The 22456-nt window shown below is 33.6% G+C and overlaps 7 protein-coding genes across 7 annotated transcripts; all 7 read left to right on the top strand.

Annotated features, from left to right (window-relative positions):
- Positions 1-1353: 1353 nt before the first annotated feature.
- LOC133329049 (cuticle protein 16.5-like) lies at positions 1354-1839 on the top strand. Its single transcript, XM_061537548.1, has 2 exons — positions 1354-1456; positions 1548-1839. The coding sequence occupies exons 1-2, from the start codon at positions 1445-1447 to the stop codon at positions 1788-1790; spliced, it is 255 nt and encodes an 84-aa protein (XP_061393532.1). The 5' UTR covers positions 1354-1444; the 3' UTR covers positions 1791-1839.
- A 2263-nt stretch (positions 1840-4102) lies between these two features.
- On the top strand, positions 4103-4541 carry LOC133329035 (cuticle protein 16.5-like). Its single transcript, XM_061537533.1, has 2 exons — positions 4103-4114; positions 4205-4541. The coding sequence occupies exons 1-2, from the start codon at positions 4103-4105 to the stop codon at positions 4457-4459; spliced, it is 267 nt and encodes an 88-aa protein (XP_061393517.1). The 3' UTR covers positions 4460-4541.
- A 1730-nt stretch (positions 4542-6271) lies between these two features.
- On the top strand, positions 6272-6617 carry LOC133329033 (cuticle protein 16.5-like). Its single transcript, XM_061537532.1, has 2 exons — positions 6272-6283; positions 6375-6617. Exons 1-2 carry the CDS (start codon positions 6272-6274, stop codon positions 6615-6617), a joined length of 255 nt encoding a protein of 84 aa, XP_061393516.1.
- Positions 6618-8297: 1680 nt separating this feature from the next.
- Positions 8298-8694, top strand: LOC133329032 (cuticle protein 16.5-like). Its single transcript, XM_061537531.1, has 2 exons — positions 8298-8353; positions 8452-8694. Exons 1-2 carry the CDS (start codon positions 8342-8344, stop codon positions 8692-8694), a joined length of 255 nt encoding a protein of 84 aa, XP_061393515.1. The 5' UTR covers positions 8298-8341.
- A 1852-nt stretch (positions 8695-10546) lies between these two features.
- Positions 10547-10921, top strand: LOC133329046 (cuticle protein 16.5-like). The gene is made up of 2 exons (XM_061537544.1): positions 10547-10558; positions 10654-10921. The coding sequence occupies exons 1-2, from the start codon at positions 10547-10549 to the stop codon at positions 10906-10908; spliced, it is 267 nt and encodes an 88-aa protein (XP_061393528.1). The 3' UTR covers positions 10909-10921.
- A 1866-nt stretch (positions 10922-12787) lies between these two features.
- LOC133329048 (cuticle protein 16.5-like) lies at positions 12788-13266 on the top strand. Its single transcript, XM_061537546.1, has 2 exons — positions 12788-12889; positions 12980-13266. The coding sequence occupies exons 1-2, from the start codon at positions 12878-12880 to the stop codon at positions 13232-13234; spliced, it is 267 nt and encodes an 88-aa protein (XP_061393530.1). The 5' UTR covers positions 12788-12877; the 3' UTR covers positions 13235-13266.
- Positions 13267-14918: 1652 nt separating this feature from the next.
- LOC133329047 (cuticle protein 16.5-like) lies at positions 14919-15377 on the top strand. Its single transcript, XM_061537545.1, has 2 exons — positions 14919-14970; positions 15066-15377. Exons 1-2 carry the CDS (start codon positions 14959-14961, stop codon positions 15318-15320), a joined length of 267 nt encoding a protein of 88 aa, XP_061393529.1. The 5' UTR covers positions 14919-14958; the 3' UTR covers positions 15321-15377.
- The last annotated feature ends 7079 nt before the right edge of the window (positions 15378-22456 follow it).

Raw genomic sequence — 22456 nt, 5'->3', positions numbered from 1 at the left:
ACAACATTTTAACTTGTATATTTACCCTCCTAACTATTACACCCTGTACTAGACCCACTTACCTATTAATTTTTTGTTTTATATATAACGTGACGTAAGGCTGACAGGTATTCTCGAGAATGCTAAAGGACTTTAGTTTTTGTTTGATGAAGATTATTTGGTATTACAATAAATTTACATTTAAAGTTTTCCTTCCACTGTAAATGTTTATGGATGATGGGTGCGAGCGATAGTTGTGTTGTTGTTGTTGTTGTTGCGGTTTTCTGTGCAAAGTCAAAAAGTAAATTAATTTTTCAGTAGGACTCTATGAAACTGGCACAAACAGAAATCCCAAAATAATATTGAATTTTTAATGAAATACAAATAAAACTACTTGGAATATTGACAAGGTTATGTGTTTAGGTGAGTTGATAAAATATGTCTATGAAAAATTTAAATTGGGGGTAGATTTCCCTGCAAAACAAATTCGAGATGAACCACACTCATTAGAAAAACGCTTAAAGTTTAATTCATGTATTTTAAATTTCAAAATTTAGGCAGTTTTAAAATATAACATTCTTGCATTCAGAGGAATTAATATTCGGTAAATAAAGCACGATCTAAGAACTACCATTGCGATTGATACCATTCTTTCTAAACGAGCCATTATTTCAAATGGCTGTGCCATTTGATATATTATAAGCAAGTGTCAATAATCCAAATCTTTTGAATTGCATAACATCTTCATACCACTTTTATTAAATAAGAAATGACATGACGGCGTAATTGTTTCATTCGAACTAAAAAATTCTAAAAATGTTTGAAAAATGAACTTTTTTTGTTTTCACGTACCAGTGGCCGAGTGTTGAAACGAGTTCTTAAAACTGTTTCAGAACCGCATTGATAAGCCATCAATATTCACTGCCTGACTTGCCAACAAATAAATTAGAATAAGAATTTGGAAATAATTACAAAACGCTTGCCGAATACACAATATTGGAGGTTATTACTTGTACTGTGTCGTAGCTAATAAAAAATAAATGAAAATAAACAATGAAATCACAAAAAAGAAGAAAAAAACACAGAACAAGAAAATGTTCCACACCTAACAATAGCTTGATTGGTACGTGCCACTGTCAAAAACTATTGAAATGAAATGATTTTTTGGTGGTGTGAACATTTAGGCTATGCTGGAAGGCTACACAATGTCTACCTCTGTACACAATTGATCGCTGCCTCCTCCCCCCACACACACACTGTATTGACCTTATAGCCAAGAGACAACACGTCCATGTCCGATTTGCATATTGCCCAAAAGCAAAACAAATCAGAACATCCAGGCACATTAAGCCAATCTCCACCGACTGTGTTTGCCAACAATCGCTTGACTATAAAAACTAGCAATTGTTGGCGATTTGTTATCAGTTCAATACGTTCTGCAAACAAAAACACACAACAATTCAAAATGTTCAAATTCGTAAGTATTCAAATTCTTATCAGAGGATAAACAATAAAAAGGAATATTTAATTACAATTCACTCTCTCTCTCTCTCTTTTCGTGTGAACAGTTCGCTTTGTGCTTGATGGCTGTCGTTGCCTTGGCTGCTGCTAAACCCGGCATTGTTGCTCCCTTGGCTTATACCGCTCCCTATGTAGCCGCTGCCCCATACACAGCTGCCTACACCGCCGCTTATACCGCCCCCTACACCGCTCCTTACTACTCTGCCGCCTACACTGCTCCCTACGTTGCCGCTCCTTATGCCAGCGCTTACACTTATCCTTATGCTGCTTCCTACTTGTTGCGTAAATAGATTTAAATTTAAGGATCTGAGGAATTGAACGGTTATTATTTTTGTTTTATTTGTTAAAATTTTTGGATGAAAAAAAAACGAAAAAAATAAAGAGAATAAATTATGAACCCTTTTTAATGAAACCTAAAAACATGTTTTTTTCATAATGGGAGAATTTATTTTCCTAAATTTTTAAAGCGGAAACAGGAAATTAAGAATTTCTCAGAATTTATTAAACTAAAATGAAAAGGAAGTCCTGTTTCACTAGGAACTAAAAGCTAAGATAAATTTATGTTATCGGTTAATTTTTTACAAAGCGAATGGTACGTGCCTAGAAGTATATGATAAAGGAAACCGTTGTAACCACGAGCAAAGTCGTACAATATAGACTATTTGGCACCCTATTAATAAAGAATTAGTGGACGATTTATTAAGGTTCCGGACGGTTGGACTTTGTAAAATTAATTTTTATTATCATACATTTGATGTATTATAAAGGGAAAAAAACTGAACGTACTGTTGAAGAAGTATAAAATTAACATGGGAGTCACTGTTAATGCTAATATTAGTGATACATAGAGGGTCCATTGTACGATAGGTAAGAGTAGTATTTTTTCAGAAAAGTTAACATTGTTAATTCTCAAAATTTTTATTTTTGGGTCTTCGTGAAGCATCCTGTCCGTCTGCAAAGAAAATGAGAACTTTGATGCTGTTTTATATAAAAAATGTCCGTCATTCTAGGTCAAAGTTCGACGTGATGATTATTATTATTTTGAGAGAAATTGATATTTCTTACGTTTTAATTGTATTTTCTCTATTTTACCCGTGTCATGTTACTAAAACCCTATATGTATGTATTTCAATATATTCAGTGAAAAATGTTTTTTATACAAAACTATCCGATTCTTCCGAATTTTTACTAAAAACACATGTACTTAGGCCAAATATGACAACAAACATATTTCGAGGAGGAAAGAACAGGTTTTTTAGAATTTTTATCAGGATATTCAGATAAAAAACACCGGGTTTAATACCATATATGAATATTTCATTATTTTTTATGGTCAACGTTGAATAGTATTGATCCGAACAACGCTTACTTTCAACAAGACTACAAGACAGCGAAATCATAATTTTAGGGAAAAAAATTGTCCGGATCTCCCAAAGTGGTGAAACAGAAATCTTATGAGTTAACATCTTTCGACCGCGTGATATATAAATCAATTCAAGACAAATATATGGTCCTATAAACCTCGTCGTGTGTTTGAAATTATTCACGCCATATTTAGTATAAACTAAACATACTATTATTTATCTTATGAAATGGCCCTGTTCAAGTTTATTGACAATACTGTCGATGATATATCCTAATGGCCAGAAGAAAGACGAATTAAATAAATAAAATAAAGAATTGAAGCTTGTAAAGCCGATTATTTACATACTGAGATAGATCCAGCCTTTTATTTCATTATAGCTTAAAACTTAGTTAGGTTTTGTGGTTGTATATAACAGCTATAGTAGTAATATTGAATTGGGAGCAATTGGGTCAACCTTAAGATTTGTAAGCCAAAATTATTTTAGGCTATTATTATGGCTTTTGGTAGTAAATTCATATTTGTAATCTTTCTACGCGCAACTTTTTACATACGAATACGACAATATTATTTAAAGAAACAAATCAAGGCCAAATTAAAAATCCCTATTTCTCGGGAAAACGTTGGAAAATGAAAGAATGAAGTGGTTGGGAACCTTCTTAAAAAGTCTGTGAATTCAAAGACATGTCGTCACAACGAAATCAATCATGATCATGGTACTATTCACTAAATTACAAACTTGACACTTTTATTGCAGTTGAAAAAAAAAACGCAGACTATAATCATCTGATTACCGAAGTTCAAAACGAAACTAAAAATACGACAAACAAACACCACAGAGCCAAAGTAAACAAATCCAAAGCAGAAATCACCAAAAACCTTTGGCAAGTTTCCGATGTACATGACAGCCTATTGGGTACGTGCCGTTGTCAAAACTATTGGATATGAAATAATAAAAAATAGAAAAACGAAAACATTGTATTCGTGAGCATTTAGGCTGTATATTGGCAGAAGCTTTACGACGAACAATTAACTGTTAACAATTAATTGTTTGACCTTCGTGTGGGTGTTGACCACAAATGTACACAGTAGATTTGCATATTGACAAATTAAAATTAAAATTATTTAGAATTGTGCCAATAATGCTGATGGGTATATAAACAATGGAACGTTTAGGAATTATTATCAGTTCCATACGTTCTGCAATCAATCACACAACAAACCCCCCAACAATTCAAAATGTTCAAATTTGTAAGTTTTAAAACAAATATCTTGAAAATGTTACCGGAGTATTTATTGTGTAGTAGCGAAATCTAATAATGTAATTATCCTCCCTTACAGTTCGCTCTGTGCTTGATGGCCGTTGTTGCCTTGGCTGCTGCTAAACCCGGCATTGTTGCTCCCTTGGCCTATAGCGCTCCCTATGTAGCTGCTGCTCCATACACAGCTGCATACACCGCTGCTTATACCGCACCCTACACTGCCGCCTATACCGCTCCTTACTATTCTGCTGCCTACACTGCTCCCTATGTTGCCGCTCCTTATGCCAGCGCTTACACTTATCCTTATGCTGCTTCCTACTTGTTACGTAAATAGATTTGAATTTAAGGATTTGAGAAATTGAACGGATATTGTTTTTGTTATATTTGTTGAAATTAAAAAAAAAACACGAAAAAAATAATAATGAACCATTTACAATGAAACCCAAAAGCAATTGAATATTTTTTATTTCATATATAGGGGGTAACTACTCTTGTTGTACCCTTATGGCTAATGAGGGAGTATACACTTTTATGGTTGCTTCTTTGGAACAAATCCGTTCCACACAATTTTGATTCCATTTACGCATGACCGTCCGCTTGTCTGGTAGGTGGGCGGACATGCGAGATTTCATCCAAACTTTGCACATCGTAATATTTCTTTCAAAGTTAGGTCAGGCTCGAAAATGAGGTACAACCCCCACAAAGTGGTCGGAATTTTGCTGAAAATTAATTTTTTTAATATCATGCGAAGTGACGACCCTATTTGATCAAAATTTTGCAAAACCTATTATCTTTACCAAGCCTAGAACAGATCCGAAGATAGGACCTATTTTTCCACTCCTTCTGGTACCTCCCCAACAGAGGATCAACATTTTCAATATTTATAAATCCAATACTAGGCTAATTAAATTTCCGATTTGGTTTAAACCTTAGCATTTTAACATTTCTTTCAATTTCAAATAAAGTTCGAATATGGGGAATATCGGTCCACTCCTTCTGATACCTCCCACACAAAATGATCAATAATATCTTGCGAACGGACTATCCGATTTGAACTAAACTTAGAATAGCCTAATATTTTTACCATGTCTGATAATGTTAGAACGTTGGCCCTATGGGTGCCCTTCTTCTATTCCTCCCCCACATTTTTACCAACCTCATCTGGAATTACTCCATGAATTATTCTTTGAAAACCCATATATCTTCTATAAAGCGAATAAAAAATTCTGTAGACCTCCGCAAAGGATGAGGTTGAGCATATATATGTCGACAACACCGACTGGCACTTTTTACTTTATTTATATTAAAATTTTAAATGTTCAGTTAAAAATTTACATGTTGTTCATTTGAGTTGATATTTAACAGAGGAAATCCCAATTTTTGGCTGATACTACAATACCTCGACTAACCCGTTATTTTATATGGCTCGTCCCTCTCGTTGTGGTTTTTAACCCGAATTCTGAAAACTGGAATCTGTGAAGGATCTTGGCGTTTGGTTGCAAAGATCCTTATCTCACACCCATGTTCCTTATATCCACAATAAACTATTATTTTATTGTAAACAAATTCCAAATTAGTCAACACCGAATAACGTTGTTCCGACTCAAAGTCTAAACTACCGAACAGATGGTCTTAATAAAATCAAATACAATTCATTGATTGGAATAAGTCTTCGTTTTCCTAATGTTGGGCGCCACGACATACCACCACATAATAATTTAAGCAAAAGTCTATCAGAAACTTCTAAGTCAGGTGGCTGTGGTAGTAAAAAATTTGATTATTAACATAAAAACGAACACAAACAATTCCAAAACAAAAGTTAACTGAAACTATGGAGTGTTTGCAACGTATGCGGTAGTTTATTTGGTGCGTACGTGTCGTAGTCGCTGCGATTGGATATGAACTGGGAGATCGAACATTTAGGCCATATTGGAATGAACGCAACAAACATAAACATGTATTCCCTTACCCACAACCATGCGACCTTAGTGGGGGTGTTGACCATATAATTTGCATAGAGACAAAATTGAAACTTAAATTATTTAGAATTTGCCTGGCAAATAAATGTGTATATAAACGATGTAGCCTATAGAAATAATTATCAGTTCAATACGTTCTGCAAACAACAAACCCCCAAAAAATAAAAATGTTCAAATTCGTAAGTTTCAACCCAAAATATTTGATTTGATTATCGAATGATATCTCATAGAAGAACTCAATACTAATAGCCTGATTACCCTTTATTATAGTTCGCTTTGTGCTTGATGGCTGTCGTTGCCTTGGCTGCTGCTAAACCCGACATTGTTGCTCCCTTGACTTATACCGCTCCCTATGTAGCTGCTGCCCCATACACAGCTGCCTACACTGCCGCTTATGCCGCCCCTTACACTGCCGCCTATACCGCTCCTTACTACTCTGCTCCCTATGTTGCCGCTCCTTATGCCAGCGCTTACACTTATCCTTATGCTGCTTCCTACTTGTTGCGTAAATAGATTTTAATTTTGGGACTTGAATTTGAGACTTGATTGAACGGATATTGAAATTAAAAAATGAAAACAAATAAAAATCCATTTACAATGAAAACCTGAAGCAATTGTATTTTATTTTTGTAAATTATTCGGAAATCTGATTTATTTTTTGCGGAACAAATAGTCATAGGCTGAAAATGAGTATTTGTCAACAATTCATTCGATTGAACAAGAATTTGGGAAAATATCATTATTTTGAAAAAAAACAACTGATACCAAAAACCTCTAGTGCCGCTTAAAAAAGAATTCAAAACACGAAAATTTACAAAGATGTAGGGAATTTCGAAAATCCTTCATCAAATTGGAACGTTCTCTGAAATAAGGCACCTTTATTCCAGAAGAGCAAATTTCAAAGGTCCCTTGTCCGTCGTTATAAGCGATTTCGACTGTTCTAACATTCATAAATTTAGGTGAGATTTGTTGACATCCAAATATTTTAGAAAAATACAAGAAAAGAAAGCGGTAATTGAATGATTTAACTGTCTTTATCCGTTCACCCGTGCTTTATAAAGAAGAGTCGGATTCGACTGAAATATACAATAAATACATTTCGATATTCCAAAAACTATCAAAGCTTATTCGGTTTTATCAAGTTTTTAACTTGGTAACTTGGAGTAGCCTTGTTGGTTCATTTCTGAAAGAACTATTTTTACAGATGTTCTTTCTTGACGATTTCTCTTCTATGAAAGTGCTTCCTATTCTTCTCTATGAAGAAACTCAATGCTTGTAAATAAGCTTAACCACCCGCCATAGCATGGTGTATGCAAATGATGTGGGTGTAATTTGTTTCCCTATAATGGATGGTGAGATAAAAATAAAAAAAAGATTAGAAATTAAATGCCCAAAATCAGGCTTGTGACAGTATTGGTGTTAATTTTCTTTTGGACACACATAATATTATACGGAAATTGCCTTATTCTATATGTCTCTCGATTAAACCAATGTTATTGTTTTTACTAATTTTGATTTGTGTATCACTGCTTACATCTAGATGTTAAAATTGACCTTGGTTCTCATGATAACCCTTCTATTATTTGATTTATTAATTTTAAAATAATTGTTTATTTTAATAATTGTGGTGAACTTAATATTATAAGCACAAATAATTAAAACCGAATTGGCCAAAACCTGTTAACCTACAACCTAAATGTCTTAATAGAATCAATTGCAATTCATTGATTGTTAGAAGTGTTCGTTGTTCTAATGTTGGACTCCATTTTATGCCATAAGAAATAATTTAATCAAACATCCATTAAAAACTTTTAAGTCACGTGGTCGCCTTAGTAAATCATTCGATGATTAACATAAAAATACAACAAACTAGGAACAACTAATATTAAACAAAAATTAACTATAGTGTGTTTGAAACGAACGCGGTAGCAGATTTAGTGCGTACGTGATTTATTTGTCGCTACGATTGGATATGCACGAAATTGTTGTACTCGTGAACATTTAGGCAATTTTGGATGAAGCTCAACAAACCACCGCAAACAATTGTTTCCTTACCGCCAAACTTTTGACCTTAGCACAGGTGTTGACCATTCACGTACATTCATGATATTCGATTTGCATATCGAAGAAAATGACACTTAAATTATTCAGAACTGAGTATATAAACTAGGCAGCGTTTGGGAATCATTATCAGTTCAATACGTTCTGCAAACAATCACTTAACCAAACAATTCAAAATGTTCAAATTCGTAAGTTTTAGACCAAACAGAATAGTTGTTTGTTATTGTCACAGGATAAAGGCAAAACAATGTCTAATAATTGTTTTATTATCGTGTTTTTTTTTCAGTTCGCTTTGTGCTTGATGGCTGTCGTTGCCTTGGCTGCTGCTAAACCCGACATTGTTGCTCCCTTGACTTATACCGCTCCCTATGTAGCTGCTGCCCCATACACAGCTGCCTACACTGCCGCTTATGCCGCCCCTTACACTGCCGCCTATACCGCTCCTTACTACTCTGCTCCCTATGTTGCCGCTCCTTATGCCAGTGCTTACACTTATCCTTATGCTGCTTCCTACTTGTTGCGTAAATAGATTTTAATTTTGAGACTTGAATTTGAGACTTGATTGAACGGATATTGAAATTAAAAAATGAAAACAAATAAAAATCCATTTACAATGAAAACCTGAATCAATTGTATTTTTTTTTTTAAATTATTCGGAAATCTGATTTATTTTTTGCGGAACAAATAGTCATAGGCTGAAAATCAGTATTTGTCAACAATTCATTCGATTGAACAAGAATTTGGGAAAATATCATTATTTTGGAAAAACATCTGATACCAAAAACTTCTAGTGCCGCTTAAAAAAGAATTCAAGACACGAAAATTTACAAAGATGTAGGGAGTTTCAAAAATCCTCCATCAAATTGGAACGTTTTCTGAAATAAGACACCTTTATTCCAGAAGAGCAAATTTGCTATTAAAATTACAGTCAAAATAGTTTTAAGCGGCACCGTTTATAACGACAATGTCCTGATGCTTTTATTTTATATTGTTTATAAGTTGTAGCGACCAATTTCAAAGGTCCCTTGTCCGTCGTTATAAGCGATTTCGACTGTTCTACATTCATAAATTTAGGTGAGATTTGTCGACATCCAAATATTTTACAAAAAGACAAGAAAAGAAAACGGAAATTGAATGATTTAACTGTCTTCATCCGTTTACCTGCGCTTTATAAAGCAGACGGATTCGATTAAAATATACAATAAATACATTTCGATATTCCAAAAACTATCAAAGCTTATTCGGTTTTATCAAGGAGTTTTTGGAGTAGCCTTGTTGGTTCATTTCTGAATGAACTATTTTTATAGATATTTTTTCTCGACGGCTTATTTTCTATGAAAGTGCTTCCTACTCATCTCTATGAAGAAACTCAATGCTTGAAAATTAGTTTAAGCACTCGTCATATCATAGTGTATGCAAATGCTGTGGGAGTTTTTTATTTGAAGGTGTAATTTGTTTCCCTATAACGGATGGTGAGATAAAAATAAAAAAAGATTAGAAATTAAATGCTCAAAATCAGGCTTGTGACAGTATTGGTGTTAATTTTCTTTTGGACACACATATTATACGGAAATTGCCTTATTCTATATATCTCTCGATTAAACCAAAGTTATTGTTTTTACAAATTTTGATTTGTGTATCACTGCTTACATCTGGATGTTAAAAATTACCTTGGTTCTCATGATAACCCTTCTATTATTTGATTTATATTAATTTTAAAATAATTGTATTTTAATTTTAATAATTGTGGCGAACTTAATATTAAAAGCACAAATGATTAAAACCGAATTGGCCAAAACCTGTTAACCTAAAACCTAAATGTCTTAATAGAATCAATTGCAATTCATTGATTGTTGAAGTGTTCGTTGTTCTAATGTTGGACTCCATTTTATGTCACAACAAATAATTTAATCAAACGTCCATTAATACATTTAAGTCACGTGGCCGCCTTAGTAAATCATTCGATGATTAACATAAAAATACAACAAACTAGGAACAACTAATATTAAACAAAAATTAACTGTGGTGTGTTTGAAACGAACGCGGTAGCAGATTTAGTGCGTACGTGATTTTTTTTGTCGCTACGATTGGATATGCACGAAATTGTTGTACTCGTGAACATTTAGGCAATTTTGGATGAAGCTCAACAAACAACCGCAAACAATTGTTCCCTTACCGTCAAACTTTTGACCTTAGTACAGGTGTTGACCATTCACGTACATTCATGATATTCGATTTGCATATGGAAGAAAATGACACTGAAATTATTCAGAACTTTGCTACCAAATAACTGAGTATATAAACTAGGCAGCGTTTAGGAATCATTATCAGTTTAATACGTTCTGCAAACAATCACTCAACCAACCTCCCAACAATTTAAAATGTTTAAATTTGTAAGTTTTAAACCAAACAGGATAGTTGCTTGTTATTGTCGCAGGATAAAGACAAAACAATTTCTAATAATTATTTTATTATCGTGTTATTTTAGTTTGCTTTGTGCTTGATGGCCGTTGTTGCCTTTGCTGCTGCTAAACCCGGCATTGTTGCTCCCTTGGCTTATACCGCTCCCTATGTAGCTGCTGCCCCATACACAGCTGCCTACACAGCCGCTTATACCGCCCCCTACACTGCCGCCTATACTGCTCCTTACTACTCTGCCGCCTACACTGCTCCCTATGTTGCCGCTCCCTATGCCAGCGCGTACACTTATCCCTATGCTGCTTCCTACTTGTTGCGTAAATAGATTGGATTTGAGGAAATGAACGGATATTGTTTTATTGTTGAGGTTAAAAAAACAACGAATGAAAACTTAATAAAAAATTACTTATTTTTGGAGGAAACTAAATCAATTAACTTTTTTTATTTATTGGTATGAGATGATGAAACAGATAGTTGTCTTTCTGCAAATGTATTTAAAAGGAATGCAGGATTTGAGTTAACTATTTTGTTGACAATTTGGATTTCAATGGTATAAATACAGAAATCGTCTTAACCGATTGTCAAATAAAATGGAGAAATAGCCCTTTATGCGTTACTGATATTTTGGATTACTACATTACATTTTCAAAATGAAACATCTTGAGAGTGAAAGCAAGATATCTTTAATATTACGATCTATATTGTGAGGTTAACATACAGCAGACTTTGATGACTGATGTGTAATTGATAACTTGAAATATTTAATTACAGCCAATTCGATTTTGAAACGAAAATAAGATCACAAAAATACCTAAAAACGGACGGATGATTATTTGAAAGGTATATCTAACAAATATTGTCCAATTCTGTCATATAAGAATAAAATGATTATTTCGATGAGCAAAAATTGTAAACTCAGTAAAGTGACAAGAGACAACATAAGGCTACTGCAATGATTCCTTAACTTTTTGAGCCCCGAATTTTTATCCGTGGCAATAGGATTATTTTCTATGCACAGATTTAATGTAACTATCCTAAATAGGATATGAACAAAATTTGGCGTCGCTACATCCTTGAGTTTGGGAGATACAGTACCTTCTTTCCGAAAAATAAAAGTACAAAACCAACAAAAGCAAATGCAATATCGACGAAAAAATGTTTAGGTTTTTTTTTTGCAAGACTCAACAACAATTTGGATGATACAATTCGTACATTTCGAATACGATGCGATTTAAATCATTTGGACTGTATACACAAATTGGTACTGTACATATTTTTGCATTCATCACTGCATTGAAAAATTTCTAACTTGACCAAAAATTTGAATTTTTTAGATTTTTCTTTTGATGTCGGCCATAATCAGCTCTTGACATTTGTTATCCAAAAAATATAAATTTACTACCCGCGTATTATATATAAGCTCTAAAATATTTTGTTGCCTGTGGGCCACAAAGGGTTAAAAACAAAGGTTCAACTTTATGTGTTCAAATTTTCTACAATGAATTGCACTATTTTGGGGATCAAAAATATAGAATATAGATAGACAACAAACATAAAATTGACCACAGTACAAAGAAAACTAGATAAAGGATGTGACAGCAATATAGAGTCATAATTTCGAATTAGAGCATAGTTGATACACGCTAAATGTTATGTCTGGTTTAACTATTTTACACAAAATTCTATTATTTGAATTTTGCCTGTAAGGGGCGGTGATTTCAATGAAATTTTAAGTGAGTTATTTATACTCTTTCGAGTCAAGCTTTAAGTTTTCCAAAAAAAAAGAAATACACAAATTTGGATGAAATCGGTTACTCCCTTTGAGAATTATCGCACCAGCCAGCTGGACATATGTAAATCGGCTACAGATTGTCTGAAACGGAATTGGTCCAAAGACACTTGGGGATAAAACCAATACATCAATAAGGCACATATTTTCCGTAGCAAAACGAATATATCCTCATTAGCCATAAGACTGAGGGCATAAAAAAAATAGTAGCCTGGGTTTTGGTACGTGTTGTTACTGAAACTACTGTGTCTGTGATAGTCATGAACATTTTGGCTGTCAAATTACTAAAAAATCCACACATATGTGACCTTAGTGGGAGTGTTGGCCAGGCACACATGCACAGAGTGGATTAGCATATTGACAAAAAGTTAAACAAAAAATGTATTGTTTAGAATTTTTGCCAATAGACTGAATTTTGTGTATATAAACTCAATAAAGTTAAGGAATTGATATCAGTTCAATACGTTCTGCAAACTAAAACACAACAAACCCCCAACAATTCAAAATGTTCAAATTTGTAAGTTTTAAATCAAATATCCCGAGATTGTTTTCGGAAGATTAATTGTGTAGTAGCGAAATCTAATAATGTAATCATCCTTCCTTACAGTTCGCTTTGTGCTTGATGGCCGTTGTTGCCTTGGCTGCTGCTAAACCCGGCATTGTTGCTCCCTTGGCTTATACCGCTCCCTATGTAGCTGCTGCCCCATACACAGCTGCATACACAGCCGCCTATACCGCCCCATACACTGCCGCATATACCGCTCCTTACTACTCTGCTGCCTATACTGCTCCCTATGTTGCCGCTCCTTATGCCAGCGCATACACTTATCCTTATGCTGCTTCCTATTTGTTGCGTAAATAGATTTCAATTTAAGGATTTGAAGATTTGAACCGATATTGTTATTTGTTGTTATTAAAAAGTATTAAGAAGAAACGAGATGAAAATAAAAGATATATAACAGTTTTATTGAAATCGAAAAAATATTGGAATTTTTTACTAAAAAGAGAATACTAGAGAAATTTGTATATACTATTTTAATTAATTTTAAAGAGAGCGTTTAAATAAATTTAAGGACATGAAGATATCTTAAATCTTGAGATAGTCAAAATTTGCCTTAGATTACGAATTTATGTCATGTTGCAATTAAATTATGGTGATCGCGAGAAACATATACGTGGGACCGTATTCGATTATACATATAGAGCTTATCTGTTCTGCAAAAATCGAGACAACTCACTTATCAATAAATTATTAATTATTTCGTAATGAATTTTGCATTATTGCTTTTCTAAGAGAGTATAAAATAACCGATTTAAATAGAAAAAACCAACACGATATCTTTATTTTTGAAAACGTTATGCAGCATTTTTAGTGGCTTTAGTTTTGGCCACCAGTGTATATGTATGGGAATTTATACATGACAATGTAGGCTTGCCGTTATATGGGTCTAGAGCAAAACGGGACCCTTATATTTCATTTTCAATACTAAATATCTAAGAAGTAGTATCATGTATGTGCAAGCTCCATATTTAATATTGCGATAGCCAGACAGACAAAGGATTTTATTCTGAAATCATATTAGGTGTCCGACGAATATTTCGAGGTGTCGCCAACAGAATGATAAATTTAATATACACTCCACCTTATGGTTATAAAAATCATAGTACACTTCATCTCACATTTAACTGAGGAAGGTGGGTATTAACTTTTGATGAACCACACAATCACTCCTTACAAAGAACAGAGGGACTTCCAGCTTCTCAATCAGAGTATGTGAGAGATATTCATCTGAATTTGTTACCCAACATGAAGTCTGATATACAGCGAACAATTCTACATCATTAACTCCAAAATTCCGATTCTAATTGTATATTTTCAAGAATATAGTCAAAGACAGCAACTTCCAGCTTACAAGAAAATCGAATAGGTCGAATTAAACGCATTTCGTAGTATCCTCTATATATCTATACGATCTATTGGATCCTAATGATTATTATTCTGTTGGCTATTCCTAAATGGGTTCGGCTTTTGTGATGAAAAACGCTAATTGCAAAATGAATATCAACAATAAAAAAAATGTGGCTCAAACGAAAACCAAGTCAAATTGAAACAGTTCGAATCAATCGTACGTGCATTGCTGTTCAGACTATTGACGAGCTTGTGGGTAAACAATTTGGCAATAATAAATCCAATTCAGTTCGGCAGCCACCAATTGGCAAATTGCTGTCTGCTTCCTCAACACAACATTTGACCTTGGCACGGGTGACATGTTTGTGTAAAATTTGCATATTGCCCAAATGGAAAAACAAAACCAAAGCAAAAAATCGTAACATCCAACCATGAAGCAGCGATGGGAGACAAAGAATCTAGTGCGGGAGACATGTCCGTAAAGAAATTTGCATATTGCCCAAAATAAAATGAGAAGACAACAGCAAAAAACAATGGGACCAGACCCAAAGTCAAAGTACTTTTGCCAACAATTACTTGGGCAGTAGTAGTAGTATATAAACTAGAAAATGTTAACGATTTGTTATCAGTTCAATAAGTTCTGCAAACAACCACACAAATAAAACAAACAATTCAAAATGTTCAAATTTGTAAGTTTTAAACCAAACAGGATAGTTGTTTGTTATTGTCGCAGGATAAAGACAAAACAATTTCTAATAATTATTTTATTATCGTGTTATTTTAGTTCGCTTTGTGCTTGATGGCTGTCGTTGCCTTGGCTGCTGCTAAACCCGGCATTGTTGCTCCCTTGGCTTATACCGCTCCCTATGTAGCTGCTGCCCCATACACAGCTGCCTACACAGCCGCTTATACCGCCCCCTACACTGCCGCCTATACTGCTCCTTACTACTCTGCCGCCTACACTGCTCCCTATGTTGCCGCTCCTTATGCCAGCGCTTACACTTATCCTTATGCTGCTTCCTATCTGTTGCGTAAATAGATTTGAATTTAAGGATTTGAGGAAATGAACGGATATTGTTTTTGTTTTATTTTTTAATGTTTTGAAAAGAAAAATACGAAAATCTCTAAATAAAAAGTAATGAAAATTTGTTGTTGATTTAAAAAGAAAATGTGTGCCCATATCAATATTATTAGGGAAGGATACATTTATTTTATAAATTTAGTCTGGAACCTCCATTTTGTAAACTGTCAACATTATAACCAATAAATGTGCTTCATCGAAGTAGTGGTTATTTCAACAATTTTGAATCGATTAAGACATTTCCATCTGTCTGACTGGTGCGCACCAAAACTTTCGATTGAAGTAATCCATTTTATTAATATTATTGTATGCGGTACTTTCAAGCGTTTTTTCAATATTACAGTATGCAAAAGAAGATATTTACCTGAAAGCGACAAAAAAAAGAGACATTAGAAAGAATAATACAAAAATCTAATTTTGTAATAAATATCAGGTCATATCCTGTTAATTGCCAATAACAAATCCAGCTCCAATCCTACTTTCAAAATTACACTCAATTAACAAGTAAAGCATCCACATGACAAACCTTCCAAACAAACAAACAACGAAAGGCAAAGAAACGACCCAATTAGGTTTGTTTCAATTGCCAGTTTGCCAAATGACCACAAATACTCGACATCGCATTGATGAAATCGCCGGTGACTTGTCAACAGGCAAAGGGACATAGAAAACAAGTTGCAGATTGATGAAAACACTCAGGGGCAACATTTAATTTGACATACAAGAAGACCATTGGTAGCGGGGGAAGAGTTGGGAATGGCATTAATTGTAAACCACAATGTTTTGGTTTTCCTCCTACGAATCTTCTAACATAGAAAGAAGCAGATGAGAAGGATAGCTTTAATTCGCAGACTGCAATATTTAATCTTAACATTTGCAGCATTGCAAATTGAAAAAAAGAGGAAACGAGATTCTTTTTAATTTTAAATGAAAATAATTGCAAATTACTTTTTCTTCACTTTCTCGCCCACATGCCGGGCCCTATTCATTTGGCCGTCAATAATCCAGTTAACAGTTTTGCTTTCAGTTTCTTTTTAATTTCCTTTTCTATACTTCATTTTACCGAACCATCTATGCTTGGGTTGTAACAGATTCCTGCATCATTGTTCTCAATACAATATAGGCAATTTTAAGTTGGTTTGTATGTTTTTAAATTCCACCCCACCAATACATTCATGCTAATGGAATGGGTATTGGAAAATAAAAACAAAAGCACGAAAATTTGATTATCAGCTTTTGAAAGCTTTTTATCAATACACATGAACGATGTTTGTATATATGCATATCGATCGATTCTAATTCCGTAGAATTCATACTTTCTTAAACTGCATTTGAAGCCAGATTTAGTGATTTAATGTAATTAATAAATTCAACAGAAATAACGGATAAATTCTCATAAATTGAAAAACATTGAAGAATCTACACTCTGAATTAAACCAAAAAAGGACTTTTCAAAAATTTAAGAAATTCAAATCTTTGGGCTATTCATAATCACTAAGAATAAACTTGATACATTTTTATATGGAAACACTCCAATTCTGTTAAAACTAGCTCCTTATAAAAATAACATAATCTCTTTAATAAACGACAGATAAATTTATTACATTTTAAATATCCCGTCACAATCAACTCAAATCTAACCAACTGCGATGCACACTTTTCGCATCATGCTGCGATCAGCGAGAAAAATGTAATTATCTCTCGCGGGCAATTTCTAATCTGAATTAATGAACATTTAATCTTTTAATGAATGTGGAAATGAATTAGCATTTAAACTGACCTTGCCCAAACCGTAATTACGCACCCTGACACACAAATAAAAATTCGTACACACACACTGGCATAATACACATATAAACACTCACACACACACTCACCATTGTAAATGTGCCGCAAACAGAATTAAAGCAAAGAACCCACAACACACTGTCATGTTCAAAGTGACACATATTCGCAAATGTGTAAGTATATGAATATGTATGTGAGTGTGCATACATATGTATCTCTGGTAGTGTAGTACATACACATATTGGCATGGCAGATGATTATTTATGTTTGGCTGATAGTAATTTATGTTGCATGACACCACGCACGCTGTTAGAATGTAAACGACAAGGCGTATTAGCGATAATGAAGCAAGGGAGAATAAACAGTAACACAACAGCAAAACAACAACAAAAATCTGCTAAGGTCACAAAAAGAAAAAATAATAACATCAACATTATGGCATAAATTATTGGCAGAACAAAATAAAACAATATTTAATAATTTTCAAAAAAAAAAAATGGTGTACAACAATAACAGCATCAGATATAAATGACCAAACATATTTACACTAGTGGAGTTATGCATGCACAGTGGCTCAAAATGGACTACGTATAATAAATGCATAATATACTTCTTCCATTCAAGCATCAGTTCTTACGTCGAACAGGAAATAGTCCTTGGGATCAGATTTTTATATTTTGCATAACCTATATAATTTACATAGTAGCACCCCAGTTGAGAGTGTCAAAAAAAAAAATAGAACCAATAATTTTTTGCTTTGTCAATACCATAAAACTTTACATTCGGTTTCTTTCTATTATTTATGATAATGATACAACTGATAAACAAATTATTAAAAAATCACAATCACAATTTTAACAAAATATCTAAAATTTGCTCACGATTAAATTAAAAAAAATAAAAATTAATTACTTGGGAACCAAATATCAGGCACACCAACCCAATGTGCACAATGAATGACTAACCAGCCGCCAACCAACAGATAAGTGTCCAACAAAACCACTCTCAACATGGCCAAAAACAGTATAACCGTTTAAAGCGAATTTTAGTAGCCAAATCTGACCAAACGAAAGCGAAAATGAGGCAACATAAAATACAGCAGAAGAAGGCCCCCAAACCGCGCCCAGTAAACGACGACACAACACGCACACACTAACACACCAACACAAATATCAAATTAATTTAATATTCTTGAAGCAAATCCGGCGATGACAAGACAACAAATGTAACACACGCACACCCATACACCCTTGGCTGAGCCGGTCATTTGGTTTGAATGTCTGCCATTGCATGGCATGATTACAAGCCGGCTGAAATATGTGTGAAACCGACCATATATTGTCTTTGGCCATTAGCTTTTTATGTGACCGGAAGAAGTATTGAAATTGAAGGTGGATTTTGGAAAATACCAACAACAAATCTCTACTCTTAAACTTCATTCTTAATAATCAGATCTAATTTATTTGCTGGCTAATTAAGCAAAAACTCTAATTTGATGCTCACATTGATAATTGTTTGTTGTTCCGTCAGAGTGTGAATTCTAGAAAATTATCTGACATGAAAATGAGTATAAAATACGATGCCGAGCACTGACAAATAAACAAACACCAAACAGTCCCCAACAGACGACAGACATTGCATACAAGAATTCTCCACCACAGAAACGGAACAATCATGATGAAAATTGTGAGTATCCTTATTGCTGCCTAAAAATATACGAGTAGATCTCCTTTCATTTAACCCACCCCGCACAAACATTGTTACAGATTGTTTTGTGTTTAATGGGCCTCATTACCCTAGCCACGGCTAAGCCCAGTGGCATTATTTCGCCTTTGGTCTACTCAGCTCCCTTAGTAGCTGCCTCGCCCTACACTGCAGCCTTCACCTCGCCCTATTACGGATCGTATGCTGCCCCCTATTATGGTTCATATGCTGCCGGAGCTCATTATGCTGCCACTGTTCCTTATGGTGGCTATCATCCCTACTCTTCGTCAGTGTGGCTGCGACGTTAAAATTCAATTAAAAACTGTGAAAATGAAAGTTACAAATATAGAACAAGAGAATCCTAAGCAGAAGATAATGAAAATAAAAGTGATTGAAAATGAAAAGAAGAAAGAAATAGAGTCGGTGGTAATTTTGTTTTTTTTTTTTAATTTATTTCGCCACCCACAACGGGTGGGGGCAGGAGGTTTGGCATGGATATTCAACACGATGGCAAGTGATTAATTGCTTTACAAGGAAATGAGTTCAAGGATGCAATAGAAAATGGGGAACTGCACAAAATCATGTCAGGAGATTTTCACAAGATTATAAATTTAAAATCATTCGGGAAGGGTGATTAACTTAAAGTCTAATATGTGGAAATTTTGAAATATTAACAAAAGATATCAGCTTCTAAATTACGCTACGTTGTCTGCATTTTGCATCAAAATTAAATATTTATTTAATCAACGACAATGTCTGCGCTAATCTTTTTCTTTTGAAAAGCAATAGCCAAAAGGAATAAAATTATCAGACATTCATTAGCCAAAAGAAGGAATAAAGAAATCAACGATGACATTGTCATGTCAGGCCAACACAAAAAGTTAAACAGCAACAAATCCTGATGACGAACAGACACCGAAATCAGTTACGACAAAGAAAATGCTGCATTATTAGATGTTCTCTACATACGAAAATCAATGTCAGCTGTGACAGGCTTCAGATCTCCCAACTCGATGATGTGAGTGAGAGTGAGATGCTGAGTGATGATAAATAATAATGATGCACAAGTCAAAGATAAGCAAATTGGATAATGATATTTGGCAGTTATTGAAACTGGTCAAAACATATTCTTTGTTCGACGATAAACTTTTTTCAGAAAAGAAAAAGAAGAAGAAAATGAGAAAAGCAGACAGATTGAATGGCCCAAATGAGAGAGATAATCATTATTGGACTTTGATTGTTGGCCATGAAAATTTGGCCCTCAGCATGTTGGGCACATAACATGAATAATGAACCGTTCGTTATCGTTCTGATGAAGATGAAAACGTAATAAATGTTATGGAGAAAACCGAAACAAAAAACCCTAACCTTTAACAAGAAAATTTATTATTTTATCAAAGATGTTCTGTGGTAGCCCTTAATACAGACATCCATCGACAGTCTGATGATAAATTGGATTTTGGCAAAATAATTTCAATAGAAATGCTTTATCAGTTGTGTGCAAAGATCCAGGCATTATTTATAACGCCATAAAATATATTTATAATGAATCGTGAATTGCGAAACAAAAATAGAAAGGAAACATGATTTCGGTGACCTTGAATGCAAAAAAGAATGGCCATTGTTATTCTAAACATTGCTATTAAAAACATATCATTAAGGACAAAAATCGAATTATAAACTTTTTGGTCGATCAAGTGTGTAAAATCTGTTATGAATCGATTTTCAACATCCTGATAACCGATCCACTAAAATCAGATCAGGACAGTAACGATTATATTTCGATTGAAATCATTGCAAAAATTATGAAAATGTATTTTTTGTTTTCACGTTTTATGCTTAGAAGCAAAAGACGTAAAAATTTGTAATTGTGTTAACTCATACTTTCCATTGTCAGTCCTTAATAATTTCCAGTTATGTGAATTATGTATATTCCAACTATTTAATTAAAAAAAAAAAATATAAACTAATCTAAGCAAGCTAGCTAATAACCAAACATAATTAAATAAATAAATTTTGCTTGACATAATCTCAAAATGTTTCCTTTTAATTAAATGTAACATTATTTATATCATTCATTCACACATACAAACACTCTAGACTATATACTCATATTTCAAATATTCCATTCCTTTGTAGGTTAAGAGCTTGTTAAACAAACGGCTTATTTTCATATTTACACAATTATCGAATGATACTGAATCAATACGACGACAAACGGAAATTATAAAATCATTTCTGCAACGCCTGTCATTGCCAGCCCATCAAAATGGGATAATAGGTGTGTGTGTGTGTGTATGTGTACATATTTATATTTATTGTCACATTATCCTTGAGTAAATAGTAATATTGAAAGTATATAAAATGTGGCATTAATATGTTGTTATATATTTATAAATATTTCATTATTGCAACACATTTTTGAGGCGGACACACACACACAGACACACAGAGTAGATATTGACCAACAACAGGTTTGGATAAGGCAAAGTTTTAGAAAGTGTATTCAATGATATTGAATACATTTTAGCTTAGTGGGTTCTGGAATATAACGCACCTTACTAAGCATAGATCATTATTTCTAATAGAACATTTTTATCAGTTTACAACTCTTACAGCTGTAATAATTGCTTTATTTTCAGTGTAGGATTGTGCTGTTCCTCCCAAAGATCTGTCTACAAAAGACTTCAATTTTAATAAATATAAAACACTGACTTATTGCTCTATTTATACAAAATAAAATTGCTTACATTGACTTCACAGAATCACTGATATTTCTATATATCACATATCAAATATTCTGTGAATTTTGAATACAAATCGAGTACTTCGTGAAGAAAAAAATTTCAATATTTAATAATTTCTTTAAGGTATGCAAATATCCATCCCCGGCCTTTAACTTTGATGTTGAATTTCTTCGCCAGGAAACATTAACTATTCTTACAACACGTACACAATTGTGATTTGTTCATGTAGAGGGAAAAATATTTACGTGTGTGTGTGTGTGTGTGCACGTGGCTTAAAATGATGCACCATCAATGGATGCTAACTGAATGGGCAAACATAAATTTAACACGTCCACAAAACATAAAAAATAAAATATTCTCGCCTCCACTAAACGCCTTTGCACTTCAGTTAGCACATGTAATATTTTTATGTCTGTATATGTGTCGAAGGTTTTTTTTTAAAGCCAGAGTGTTGGCACTTTATACACTGCCATGGAATATTTATGATTCGACTGAATTAATTTGAAAAGGATATTATACAGTCGTCATTTGGTGGACAAGCAATAATTATTGAAATAATTGTGTATGTTGATGGCTTTGTTTTGTTCCAATTATCAGTGTCGATTGACAAAAGCCCGTCAAATTGAATTTTCAAATGCATAACGAATCTATTATGAATTTAACAATTGCAATCAAATATAAAACTAGAATATATTAGGTTAGGGAAAAAGAAATCCATTATTTTTATATGAACTATTTTGGGTCAAATATGCACCTTTTTGTTGTATGATTTGTTGTCATATTAATGCCTCTCTCATAGAACTCCTGTTCTGTATTTGTAAAAAACTCTAGTAGTCCATTTTCACAATCCTCCCT

The sequence above is a fragment of the Musca vetustissima genome, unplaced genomic scaffold, assembly GCF_032173495.1.
Source record: "Musca vetustissima isolate MV318-11 ecotype Yass unplaced genomic scaffold, APGP_CSIRO_Mvet_v1 utg31629, whole genome shotgun sequence".
In the NCBI taxonomy this organism is placed as follows: domain Eukaryota; kingdom Metazoa; phylum Arthropoda; class Insecta; order Diptera; family Muscidae; genus Musca; species Musca vetustissima.
This window is presented reverse-complemented; position numbering and strand designations above follow the sequence as displayed.